Raw genomic sequence first — 14,746 nt, forward strand, 5'->3', positions numbered from 1 at the left:
AAATGTGTTCAATGGGCAAAGACTTTTAAAAATCATTTTATGGTGCATCTACTTTGACAAACTATTAAATTTGTTACAACAACAAAAACAACAAATATACCTGGTCCTAAAGAGAAGAGGAGAGGACCAAGTGGGGATGTGAAAATGAAGCAAGATCAACATATCCAGGATATCTTGTCATTATCTGTCTCACTGAACCTAACAGCAGTCTTGCTAAGCAGTCATACGATGGTGGTTATCAACTCATTAAGTCAACCCAGGATTATGTGTTCATGCATTGTTGTTAATTACAAGCAACGTTATCAGAATTATGAGTTAAGTACTTCATATGATGTTAGAAGAAACGCTGATACCTGCAGGTTAATTCAGTTATAGCGACATCCAAGAATGATATTTAACAAGGTGAAATATAAAAATTATGACCACGACTAAAATAAAAAATAGTAACTTTAATAAATAACTAATAATTAATAATTTCCAATAACTTATTGTAAATAAGTACAAAAAATCATGTTTTTTACTGAATGAGCATTTTTGCTCTTTTGTCTGATGGTTATTTATTCTTAGTACTTAGAAGTTATTCTGAATATGTGATGCAGATAAAAAGTTACAGTATTGTCAGACTGTTTCTGCTTCCAAAGCAGAGAGGAGACGAGAAAGTTATTGTCTTTTGAAAGTCAATCTGACTGCAATGTTCATTTATAATTGTGGGAAATATTCAACAGTGCATGGATAAAAGAATCTTATAAAAAAAATCTGTCAATCTTTATTATTTGTCACTTTATTGCAGAGATGACAATAATGAGTATAGTTTTCCAGTGATCTGACGGGTCAGTAGTTGGGCTGTTGACAGGTTTTGATTTGATCCTCTGAAGCAGGTTAGACATTCAGCATAAATTACCACAGAGATTTACCCTGCTAAGAAGTGAGCCACCATCGTGAGACTGAAAACCCTGAGTTAAACCTGAAGTTACCTTGCTAACTTCAAATCTTTGTAGTACAGGCTTCTGGACTGTTCTTGGATTAGCCTCTGAATTTCATCCTGCTTGTAATCATTGCAGAGACCTCTCCACCAGGTGTCCTCAGCAGACTTCCTGATGGTATCATCACATTCAAATGCTTACTTACTTGTGTATTGGGAAACAGCCACGCTCTGTCCAACAGTACGGTTGTCACCTGCCACTGCAGTAACAGTTATGGTATACTGGACACCAGCAGTCAGGTTACTGATGGTCACGGATGTTTTAGATGAATCCACAATTTGATTGAGTTTTCCATCTGTCCACTGTACTATAATACTATAGGAGGAGCTGTTTCTTTCTGGTTTAATCCAGCTCAGAGTCACAGAGGATGTGGTGAAGTTAGTGACAGTGAGATTTCTGATATCTTCAGGCTCTGTGAGTGAGAGACAGGTTGGTGGGAGAAACAATTCATATTTTAGGTTCTCATTACTCATCATCAGTATAATATGGTATTATCATCTGTGTATGAGATATCTGTGGTTTATTCATACCAAACACACTTTGTTCACAGTCATAAAAACAGTAATCAGACACACTGAATATGGAGCATGGCGGCACAATGCTGTATAAAGTCATTGTTTTCAACATGTTATTGCTGACACGTCAACGCCTAGGATGTACGTGATTCAACAAAGTAAACAGACTTACTGACAGTTGTACTAGATATAGGGCTGACTGTTTCTGTTGTTGTAGTTGTTGTTGCTGTTGTTGTTGCTGCTGCTGTTGCTGCTGTCAGTGTTATTGCTGTTGCTGTTGGTGTTGCTGTTGTTGTTGCTGTTGCTGTTGCTGCTGTTGTCGATGCTGTTGCTGTTGCTGCTGTTGTTGTTGCTGTCGATGCTGTTGCTGTTGCTGCTGTTGCTGCTGTTGTTGCTGCTGTTGCTGCTGTTGTTGCTGTTGTCGGTGCTGTTGTTGCTGTTGATGCTGTGCTGGGTTGTGTCGTACCTAAGAGTCAGAAGAACAACAAGAAAAGAGGACAAGAACAAGAAGAAAAACAAAGCCAAGAAAAGAGTACCAATAAATTTAAAAAATGTCTTTTCAAGTCATTTTAGAGAGCAGATGTTGTAATTCACAAGCTTATATTAAACACGAAATACAGTATTATGGTGAGTACTTATATTTCTTTAAGTACAGAGACAAACAAACACAAGTGAAATAAAATAAAGAGACAATAAATACATTCTTACCAGCTACTTCTACGTGGGAGTTCTGTGGATGAGGAAAGAGAACAGCAAAGTAAATCAGTTTGCACCAGCAGAGGTCAGTATTGAGTTTTAAATAGCTTTAAAGCATCAACCAGAAGCTCAGCCACCTGTTCAATGTCACTGGGCATCAGTGAATTTAGTGGCAATTGTTAGAACAAGTCTGTTGAAATAAAATCATTAAATGGAACTACTGCTGAGTGGGTTGTGTTTCCTGAGCATCTTCAACACCAGCCTTTTGTAACCCTGAGTCACACATGATGTGAAATGCTGTCCTGGCTGACTTTATAGCAGCCATGTCTTCTAATTTGTCACTGCTGAAGTTGTTGTAAGAAAGCAGGACCATATAACCAGGACCATATCTTAAAAGGACTAAGGTCATGTGATCATCTTCAGTGCAACCTAATCATTTCTATTTTTCGGATTTAATTTATTCTGTAACTGTTCACTTATTTTTTCTTCTCAATTCTTCTATTTCTCCTAATATATAGGTCTAACTTCTGTTTCAAAGACTTTCCACATTCCCAGGAATTAAACTCAGGTGGAAAAAGACTAAGCCCTATACAGGGCTGGGTGTCAAACCTTAATACTAAAGTGACAAGTAAAGTCTGTATCAAATTTTTAGGTAGATTTTAGTTTGATTATACACTGATCAAATATTTACTCATTTTAAAATGAAAAAACAATAAATTCATGTAATTCATATAACTACAAAGAGATTTAAAACAAACTTTTTTTTTTTTTGGTTCGTTCAACAAGACACCTCCTTTTCAGTGGTGCAAACAAAGACACAAAAGCTCAGTATTATGGGTTAAAGTCCCTTTCTACCTAATGAAAAGATCGTGTTTGTGTGTCAGCTAGTACAACAAGGAAGTAGACTCTGGTAATACCTGCCTATCACTAATCATTGTATGGCCTCAGGTAATCTTAAATGGGGGCATGGATTGTTCAATTGTAGGATTACATGTGGATATCTCACTGCTCCAACTCAAAACAACTACAAACAAATACTGATCACAGCAAACAATAATAATATCACACACTCATACATGTGAGCATACAACCTGCTGTCCACACAACTCATACTCCATTTTTCTGCTGCCGTTATCACCTGTATTCTGGTATCAGGGCTAAACACACAGCTCTGACTCCACATTACTTATTAGCCAAAACTTAAACAACCCAGAGTCATTCACTGACAAGTCTGTTTAACACAAAGCTAAACATTAAGTACATGGCATCATTGCTGAAACCTGCACCATTCTCTTCCCCAAAGATAGGCTCAATCATTAACTCCCAACAATGACAGAGCAGACTTTACATGCATTCATTATTGTGTAGTGGTAATGTGCAAACAATATATGGTATTTGTTTCTAATGTATAATGAATTATACTTGCATAATTCTGAATATTAGGAACAAACATGCTTTGGCAATTCTGTGCTTATTCATAGTAATGCAAAAACAAATTTGAATTAGAAATTGTATATGGAATAGAGCAGAATATACAACAGAATAGACCCTGCAACTCAAAAATCATTGAAGGAAAAGAAAAGGTCAGTGTTGCCCCTTCCACCCACCCGTCCCAGGAGACTGTGTCCTCTCCTTAACTTTTCTTTGTCCAGTCACAGCAGTGACCCTGCCTTTCCTCCCAATCCTCTGAGATTCTATTCTTCTTTCTGAAGTACAAGGGTGCCACACAGTGGTGCATGAGGGGCTCAGGGGTTTAGTGCTCTTTGAGGATCTAGTAGAGAGTGTTTACATATTGTACGAGAAGGTCAGTACAATAGAATATAATGTGTGTGTTTATCTTTTTCAGAAGTTAGTATTTCTCAAAAGTTTTTTTGAAACTTCAAACATGAACCAACCAAACAACCAGCGATTTGAATTATCATGTAGGTAGTGGAAAAAATCCTGCCTGTAGGTTTGGTGCATTATCAGGAGGAACAGCCTGTATGAGGTAGTGGTACATCTGGATGACTATACTTCTGCTGTTTGTGCCATGTGGTGGCATAGCTAAGCTTCACACAAACGCCCTGTCAAATAGAATGTGAATGGGTGTTTGAGAATTTCTCACTATCCATAATGTATTCACACACTTTACTTTTCCACCATAATAGACAGCTTTTAAGTGATGATGATCTCCATTGTCTGGGGTTGGGTTTGAACAGCCTAATCTAAGCACATTAGTTAAGATCCTAGTCTGACAAATCACTCAAAATCAAAACCCTTATTTCTACACTTTCTTCCTTATTAACAGTTGTTCTTCAAAAATGTATCTATAACTTTTGTTACTTAAAGGGGCTATTTGTAAGCTACTGAACATGGTTTCTTGTCAGAAGCAGGAAGATGGAGATTCAATAAAATGCTATCAAACCCCACTTTTGCCATTTGTCAACTTGTTGCACATTTTTTCCTAAAACCCTGTGTTACCACTGTTGTGCAAGAGTTCACCTTTTTTCTAATTTTCACATATATTGTTTTTTCCAGCTGTTTCAACATATTACCGTTATCTATTTTCTGTATTTTCTCTGCAAATTGCTCCATTGACCTGATACTGTTAAATATGCCACACCTTTTCAGGGGATTCATTAACATATGGGTAATGAATATATTCAAGCCTGTCTCTGAGGCAGCAATTATCTAACAGCTAGCTGTCATGGACAGATATGTACCCATGCTAACTCCCTCACCACTAATTAAACTTTAAAAGTAACATAAACATGTCAACTGTAAAGCTCATTCTTCAACATTTTTATATTTACAGTGGTTTAAAATTATGTGTTTAATGACAGAGGTGACCTACCTCAATGAACCTTCACACAAATTTATCACCAAGCTCTTCAGCTCTAGCTCATTGCCTCTTTTAGCTCTCTGCCTAGTTTGGATTTTACAGCTAGCAAATTCCCAATATGGTCATACATATGTATCATCCCTGTCTTCAATCCTATTTCCGACAGAAGTATGCAGAGATGTTCAGCAAAATGTTTTGATAAACACAGAGTGTGAATAAATGTCCAGCAAAAAACAGAGACAAGTTCGCTAGCAAGATGTAGCGAACAAGAGTCAAACACAAAGCAGCTGAAGACCCAGATATTTTTCTCAGTAGTTGGTGTCCAAAACAGAGCATAGAGTAGAGTAAATATTGGACTTACAGTACTTTCGTCAGAAACATGACTCCAAACAAATGGTATTATTTCTCTGTATTTCTCCACCATAAATAGGCTACTCTACGCTAATATACTAGCCATACCAACCTAAAACGTGAAAATAGACTATTTTAAGGGTTGGACTTGTCGCTGCAGAGAACACACAGGTGTAACAACTAATATTAACGATGGCTGCATTTGATTTAGATTAAACAGAAAACCATGAATAAAACAAATGGGTTGTGTAATCACAATAATGTTCTTTTCATGCTATGACCTTCAGCCTACGGCTATGACACTTAAGAGATGCCATGAAAAGGGGTCTACATCTGTTTAACTGTCAGTTTGACTCCAAATCACCAAAAACTTTTCATCCAGTTTAGAGTAGTAAACTCTAATTGAGTTTAGAGTTTGTACTACCACTGGAAGTCACCAAAGACATACATTTTCAAATCTTACACATAGGGGCTTAACATCTACTCTTTTTTAACAATGTCAGATTAATTGCATTTAGATAAAAATCTGTATTATTAGTTGATTCGGGGCAGTATCATGGTGCTGACAAAGAGTGGAAATTACTGGCTTTAAACCAGTATGAGCCAATGTTTCAGTCCATGTTGGATTAGCTTTTAGATTTCTTTTGGTAACTACTTAACTACACAAGAATATCCAACATGGATCAGAAGTCCTTAGCGTGCTCAGAAAAATGGAAATCTGAACACGATGAAGATCATGTGATCAAAACCTACTAATGGTGAGACTGTTTTTTCAGCTGCAAAGGTTTCAAAAGTCAAGGATGACCTTCAAACTTCAGCAACAGATATGTTTAGCTGGTAGAAGTATATACAGTGAGCTCCACTTAAAATCTTAGTGAAAGATGTTTTAATTTAGTGGTACAGTACATAAACCAAGTAACAGTAAAACTGCCCGCTGTCTGTGTCTGGACAGAATCATAATGAATAAAACCTCTTCCAGCTCCACAAGAATATGGCAAAGGTCACATACCAGTATGTGAAAGCTGCATCTTAACACTATGACTATCTCATGTTTTCATACAAATATTCATGTTAAACTGACCCCGGGGGATGCGACTTCTCTGAGCCATGACTCCCAAATGTTTTATGTCCCTTGGCCCTCTTCCTAAGAATCACTTATTTTCTCCTGACTAAATAAACAAAACAACGTCTCAAGCCATTACGCCTTGGCGCTGGCTCAGAGAGCTGTAATAACCCAAGTTCCAAAGTCCCATTTGGGAAATACTGCCCTAGAAATACTGAAGTTCAAATAATGGACATTTTTCTTATGAATCTTCTGCTCCACCCATCTGTACATCCTCCCTCCCTGCCTTTAACCCTCAGTTCTAATCTCAGGCTCATTACAGCTCTTTGTTCTTTAAACCTTAAATAAGTTACATAGATGTTGTGTTTGTGTAAATTCACAAACAGTGGAAATTATTATTCTACTGAAGCCATGCAGTACACACAGCTCAAAATCTAAACAGTTCTTAGAAGTTATCTAGAGTTACTTCTTGTAACCATTAGACTTCCACTTGAGGGGCAACATTAAATATACACTGTGAGACATACTGGGCTGGGACTTGGCCCATGACCCATTTGCCCTGTGTACTGTATCAGTGCCCTTTGACTGGGCCTGTCTACAAGAGGAGGAGGAAATGGCTGTACTGACCACTACATAAACATTACATCAACCCTAAAGGCAGGCTGCCTGTCTGATTCCCTCTCATTCCTAACAGTCTGCCTTTGCTGCTCACCTCCTGATAACGCCCTAGTTCCTTCCTCCATAATAACACTCAGACCCCCAAAACAATCAAAAAATCACCTTAAAAGCTGTTTGCTCAGTGATCAGCCTATTTAACCTTAGCTTCTCATAATCTGATAACTTGGAACAAAAACAGGAGGGGAAAAAATGCACAATACTTCATTTCTGCTCCTTGAATTACACAAAGTTGCATAAGGTTGAGGGGCTGCTGGTGGTGCCCTTGTTGACTTGCTGAGTGGAGAAAGTGGATTCCTCTACAGCTGTAAATTCTGCAAAATCATGTTATCTGACTCAAATCAAAACAGTGTGTGTGTGTGTGTGTGTGTGTGCGCACACGCGCGGGCACATGCATGAGTAGGTGTGACAGTTTTTCCTTTACTTCTGGTATGTCATCATTTCTGCTCTTTTGTTGTAGCATTATTCCAGTCATATGACTCTTTTTTTAATATACATAATAGCATGAGAGACATTTTTTGCCCTTTAGATAAGCTCAAGTGCCAGTCCATGGCTGCAAGTATCAGTGAGATAGGATATGAGAGTAGAGTAAGTGATACTGATATTTCATATTTCATGGTGTAATTATTCAAAATGTTTAACAAAAGACTGAGAAATAACATCAAAACATCATTAATATTATGTGTGGTGAGATTTGTGAAAATTGTAATTCTCACTCTCCTCGGTTTGCCTTTAATAAATTGACAGATTGTTCTCTATTTAAAGTTCATTGCCTTAGGAGTTTCTCATGAGCGACTTACTCATTGTTTCTGTTCTAACATAACTTCCTGGCACTTCCTGAGCCCACCCAGAGACCACTGATAACACATTTGAACAACATAACGGACTTTTAACTTATTCATTATGCTGTACTTTATACTTCCAGTTCATTAAGGTCAATTAGAGGAAGACAAGAGCCACGCGACAGTGGCAAAAACAAAACAACTGTTGGCTCATTTAAATTGGTCTAGGTTAACTTAAAACCATCTTAGAGCAATCCAACACCTGACAGGCTGTACTAGTGTCGCAATCTTTCTTGGCAAATCATTTAGCCCTGTCGTTTACCACAAATTATCAATAGTCCTCTTCCACTGGATTTTTTATTATATATTTTTTTATTATATATTATTATATTCAATTATACTGCAATACATTGATCAAACTCATTTCCCCAGTGATCTGAATATTTAGGATTTACATTTGGAATGAGCCTACGCTAGTTTTTTGAAAATATTGATATTAAAATATCTTCTACTAGCCTAATAATCAATTACTATTGAATATATAACCTAAAATTAATGTACATTATAACCCACTTTATGAGGGAGACTTGCTGATTTCTTTTTCTACATATCAATGATCCCTTTAGGTGCTTGTGTTTATACATCTGTATTCCATACAGTGCAACACTTGAGCGTAAAAGCATTTCTGTGTGAATACAAACGCTCCACGAGAGAAATTCAATGTGAGCGTCCTTCTGTGGAACGCTATAGGAACATGAATCATAAAACAATGCCGAAAGCCATGTCTAAAAATATCCACTGCCTCCAAAAACTGCGCATGACAGCTTTAGCTATGAGTGTGTTTTGTCTCCAGGTATCAGCCTCCCACACCACAGTCCCGCTGCCGCTATCATGGGCCACATCAGAGGCTATGGAAATAAGTGACGTAGTATTTACCATCCCCAGCACTGTGCTGCGCTGTTCAGACTACTGAGCTGCTGGCTCCTGATACTCATCTGAGTACAATGCACTTGCCATTAGAGCTTCCTCCTAATGCTGCTGGCCATACAACAGGAGGAAGATGTGCATGAATGCAATACATCTGTGTCCACAGCCACAGGTTCTGGACACAGAGGGCTGGCCATTGTACTGATCATAGAGGTGTGATCAGTGTGGTGTATAAAATGTGTTAAAGTAGAGTGTGGGGTGTGTGATGAGAAGGAACTACAAAGAAAGTGTAATGTAGGTTTTGTATTATATATAGATATATATATATATATATATAGTAACTGGCTTCTTTGTGCTTTATTCATGGGTGTAATTACTGCCTTTAAATGATCAAACAAACTATATACCTTTCTATATAAATCTACATTCTATAGAGCAATGTATACAGAGATACACTCCTGCCCTGTGTGGCCCCACACAACATGGCCAGTTTAGAAAATGGAGCTGTGGATGTTTTGAGACTTTTTAACAATCTCTAAACCTTGGTTGTTGGTCCCCGGATTCAACAACCAAGTAATTCTGCTATTTACAGGCAATTACACTGTAGAATGAAACTGATAGTTAAAGCTGATATCAGCTGTACCAGCTGTGAGAAACAACTAAGGTCTCAATACCATGTTGAACTATAATGTTTCCTTTGATGGTTTGTAATGAAATGCTGTCACAGACCAGTGACAGCACTAAATCTCCATCCACATGAAAATGCAAAAACACTCAATCAAGCACCATCAACCAACAGGGAGCAATATAACCCTGGCCGTTAAGCTATGATGGCCTAACAGAAGCCTGAGAAAAAATATATATAGTACCGGTTTCAGTAGACTAAGCTAAATGCTAATGTCAACATGCTAACATTCACAAAGTGATGAATGTTTAACATGTTCATCATCGCAGTTTAGCAGGGTAGCTTGCTACAAATCGCTAATGAGCTGCAAATGAAGAGAATTTTCTATGACTATATGGATAGTTCAGGAATTACCTGTTTTTTTCAGTTCATCATGAGGGGAACATGAATGTGTTCAAAATTTCATGCAATGAAGCCAATAGTTGGTGAGCCATCTCAGTCTGGATTAAAGTGGAGAACTGACTGACCAGTTAGCATAACAGAGTACATCTGGTCAAGTGAGTTTTTAAAAAATAAAAAAAAAAACATTTCAGCACCTGGCTGTCATTGGTACCAAGCAACCAACCTGTCAAACTGCCACAGGTAGACTCGCTTTGAACCAATGGGGCATTTAAATTCTGCTTGAAGAGCTCTGGCATTCAATTTGGAAAGACAGTATGAGTGATAGAAAGACAAGTACAACAAGAGAAAAATAATAATTTTTCATCTCCTCTTAAGCCTTCCCTGGCCATGATTCGCTCAGAGGCCACTGATAAAATGATAGCTATCTGCTGACAATAAGGCCTTTGAGGCTGAAAGAGGAGCCTGTGTCTCATTTACATGGACTGGGGAACTGTGACTCTTTGTAATTCATTTTGTACATGCTCAACTTCCAGCCGCAGCCCTGGTCGAGGGCAGCATGTTTGGGGTTGTTAATTTGAAACTTGACTGTCTTGATATAGTCAAAGGGGGGCTGGGAGTGGGTGGAGGTTACAGTGCTCCACAAAGGAGGATTTGATTTGTGACTTTTGCACTTTCGACCAACAATGGGAAGCAAAACAAGGAGGCTTATGCTTTCTAATTTGGATAGAGTGAGAAGAGTACATTTTGGAGGGAGATTATTGTGTTCAGATGAGCGTCAGACGTCATCAAGTCATCACACGTCATCCACATTTTACAGCAGTGCGAGGCACTGGAGGGGCAGCTAGCCAGAAAGACAGTGTCCATCACGCAGGGTCCTTAGCCACAGACAGGCCAGCTCTTTTAAGTGTTAGAAAACGTCACATTTCCTTGTTCCAAGATGTTTCCCACTGATAGCTACGTCACCGTGCACTCTCATTTCTGCGAGGAGGCCACAGACAGCGAAAGAGAACGAAACAGACACAGTGGATGGGAACAGAGAAAGGCTCCATACTATGATAAAGTCATGCAAAGTGTTGTACTTTTCCTGGGTCATTAATGGGTGAGTGTTAAGCTGTGACTGTGCACACACTTTCTTTTGACAAGCCACACTTTATTTTTAAGCCTATTTTCAATTCTATTCCGAGCTGATCTGCAGCTGAGCTGGTTCTTTAATACAAAAAAACGATAATACGCGCAGTATGTTATTTCAATAACAATTAATTTAGAGGGGCTGCATCTTTATAGTCTGGAAGTGTGGGGTGAGAGCAGTGTTAAAGTTGAGCCATGAAACTTCGCGTCCAAGTTGAGTCTCGAGTCCCCGGTGTTCAATTCCAAGTTGAGTCCCCATTACCTGAGGCTGAGTCTGCAAGGTTGAGTCTTAGCACTAACAGTGACTGACTGTATGCTCATGAATCCACATGAAGCCTGGTGAACACAGGAGGGTTGCGAACAGCGTCGCCTATGAGATACAGAGACTACTGACAAGCAGCACGGAGAAGACAAGCACATCAGTTTCAGAAAATTAAGTGAATACGGTCAAAAATATAAAATTCTGAGATCTCTTTTAAAGAGGAATTGAACTTTGAAACTAGACAGAAACTAAATGGAACATGTACTGTATAATCACTTCAGACTGTTGGTAACATACAGACTGTGTTTGTCACAGTTAAGTTGATTGTTGATGTTTGTCACAGTCAAAATGCTACAGTACGAGTATGGAAAATGTCAATATGCAAAAAATTTCATTTCAGGGAAGCGTAGCATTTCCCCTTTTTCTATATTAACTTCCTGGTGTGCTTTAAGACAAACTATGTTTCCAAATTTACTTTTTTTTTTTTTTTTTTGTCTCACTGTCAGAAACTAAATTCAACATCTGATGCATCCTGAGGACTACCAAGAATGATCCACATGAAGAGCCAAATCCATACACTGGTCATGAAAGCAAACATGTCGTCGTTGTTTCAGTTGCCCTGGTATTAAGTGTCATTTATTGTGAAATTATGATCCACATCTCATCCTCTCTGACTTGTTTCCATGACTTAAGAGGCATAACGCCCTACCACAAACACTGGATGATACGACAGATGCTCAGACACAGTGACGTATCTTAAAACGGGAGCTGAGTTGAGACAACTGCGATGAAGCTGCTCGAAAAGAGAGAGAAAAAAGATAATGATGGGGAGAAAAGGGAAAAATCAATAAAGCAAGAGACAGGAATCGAAATAAAAATTAAAATGGGGTGTTTTGTGTTGCTCTGTATGGCTATCATCCACATCAACATCTTACCACAAAAAGACCTCGTCTTAAAATGTCTCTTGCCTGCTTGCAAACACGTTGGAGTAAACCATTTCAAGGATGTGTATACATGCAGCTGTAGTAAGTAAAAATAAATAAATAAATAAATATAAAATAAATAAAAAATAAATAAAACAAACAGGCCTCTAATCTCTAATTTCATCAAAAGACAAGATGTTTGGGTGCCCCCGTAGCCGAATGGTTGGGGCGTGTACCACATGGGCTCATGTGCCCTAAGCAGCATCATTCCCCTGCTCTCTCTCCCTATTTTCCTGTCTCATCTCCACTGCCCTGTTCAAATAAAGGTGAAAAAGAAAAAAGAAAAAAAAAGATGTTTAAAGTGCAGCAGGTTTTGAACAAGAAAGTCCTGACTGTCTTGTGTCTGACCGTCTGGTCCCAATTTGGGAGAACTCATTTCTGATCACCAGTCTAGGCTCAGTGGTCTAAAATTTAAAGGGAACAGACCCTGGATTCTTTTTCTTGCCTTAACATATGTGTAGGACACAGTGTGAATGCTCTTTAAGACCAAATCACACAGTTAAACCCAGTTTGTTAGATGAGCCTTCATCAGTCTGTCAGTCAGCCAGTCTTTCTCTACAGTATTAAAGCCAACTGTGCTGGCAGGCAGACTCACATTTGCATGACCGACATGTGTTGATCTCTATGTGTATGCCTCATAGAAGTTGGCTAAAATTAATGCACCATTGCACCTTTACTTCCTATTATACGACTTGTGCTCGAATATCTGCGTATTTCACAAAAATAATATTAACTACTGTATTTAAGAACTAATCATATAAAATAATTTTATAATCTGTTTTTTTTTTTTTCTGGAACTGTATATCTCCCAGTCTTCAAGGTCAAGAATGAACAGTCCAGCTCAGTAAATACAGAAATCATAGTTTACAGCTATGATTGTGTATTTTTTAAATTTCATTTGCAAACAGAGTGAACAGAGTGAAAAAAGTGGGCCAATTAAAAAAACACATTGCAAGAATGGAAAAACATTTTTTGAGAGGACGTTGTGTTCAAATGAGAAAACACCTCTGAACAGTTGTAGGATAATAGAGGCACATGGCAACTTGAATTTTCAGCAGTTTTTGCATTTCAGTTCAACAAAATTCAACTGTGAGGCCCATCTCTGCTCCCCTCTACAAGATGTATCCAATAGTAGACACCAGTTTGAGTATTACTGGTGCAGAATTTAATTTTGTGTAACTAAGAGCTATGTAATTGTACAATATAATTACTTATTACAATATAATTATGTTAGTAATTATTATATGATAATAGTTACAATATAGTATGATCACACCAACTGTAAAACATCCAAAGGAGATCCACGTAGCAGGTGGTACATAAATGATTAAGCTGCTTTGCATGATGTGAAGAAATTAAAACATTAACCTACAGTGGTTCATCATCAACGTGGCCTCATATCTAAAAGAGAAAATATGTTGTTTGCCAAAACAAACCAAATAAGTGTTTTCTAAACCGAACACTCTGTGTTCTGGTTAAGGTGTGGCAAATATCAAGGTTAAAGGAAGCCATTGCTGACTGTAGGTACGAGAAGTTAGAGCGTCAAAGTCACACATGTCACATCTGAAAGCATTATAACCACCCAAACACCCCGCATTTAGAGGCTTTGTGGCACAAAACTGTCACACCACTTCTGCCACTTCTTCTGCTTTAGAGAGAGTACAGTCACAACAACAAACGGTCGCTTAAATTTGCTCAACCAATGAAAGTGTAAAGGTATCTTTTCCTCAGAAATCACACCACTAGAGAATCTATCTAGACTGTTCACAGTAGAACTTTCACATAATAAACTGACCAGTTTATTAGGTACAACCAAGTCAGTGTTTGTGATTGAGGCTACAGGACAGACAGGGACAATGAGCTGCACCTCATTCCATTCCTGACCCCTTTGTGTTGGCCACACACATCCTCACATGCCATTCTCAACCTCTCTCAACCTTTCTCTCTCTGCAGAAAGACCAGTGGGACAAGGACAGGTGGGTCCTGTGGCTGCTGGATGCCTCAGCTCATCTGTTATGTAAGCTTTGCTCAGATGACTGTATTTTCACACACTGGACACTGACCTATGCAATCCTGAACGAATAATTAACCAATGGTGAGATTCCAGATATAAAGCATCATTAGAGTGCTTCCTTAATTAATTATTACAAAGGAATGAGGAACTGTAAAATGTGCAAGAGAGTGCATTTTTATCTCCATAAATAAGTCCAACATTGTTAAACCTAATATATTCTTTCCACGTCTTCCAATAAATAGACCACTATTGTTACCAAGTGAAGGTCGGCGTATTAATTACTTGCTGACATAAATTTGAATCCAATTAAAACTCTCAAAGGCCCATTATTCGTCCTATAATAAAACGTGACATTCTCTATCTGCCACCAGAATGAAATTGCTTTAACTGTTGATGTATTTTCTATACATACACACTGACTATAGTGAGGCAAATTGCCCTACAGCCTTGTAGCTACCTGCGCAACAGGTGCAGTCACACCCGTGCGATAAAAACTGACCTTCACCATCCAAACAAAGC

At 38.3% G+C, this 14,746-nt stretch overlaps 1 protein-coding gene across 50 annotated transcripts in view; it reads right to left on the reverse strand.

The window, feature by feature from the left end:
* Positions 1-14,746, reverse strand: part of LOC108875356 (receptor-type tyrosine-protein phosphatase eta) — a 51,151-nt gene that overhangs the window by 29,373 nt on the left and 7,032 nt on the right. For all 50 annotated transcript variants that reach the window (XM_051073512.1, XM_051073506.1, XM_051073493.1 and 47 more), the window contains exons 2-4: positions 2,207-2,228; positions 1,671-1,964; positions 1,129-1,395 (exon numbers count right to left, since the gene is read on the reverse strand). In XM_051073512.1, the coding sequence (XP_050929469.1) occupies positions 1,129-1,395; positions 1,671-1,964; positions 2,207-2,228 (583 nt within the window). The remainder of the gene's footprint in view (positions 1-1,128; positions 1,396-1,670; positions 1,965-2,206; positions 2,229-14,746) is intronic.

Source organism: Lates calcarifer, linkage group LG10, assembly GCF_001640805.2.
Source record: "Lates calcarifer isolate ASB-BC8 linkage group LG10, TLL_Latcal_v3, whole genome shotgun sequence".
In the NCBI taxonomy this organism is placed as follows: Eukaryota; Metazoa; Chordata; class Actinopteri; family Centropomidae; genus Lates; species Lates calcarifer.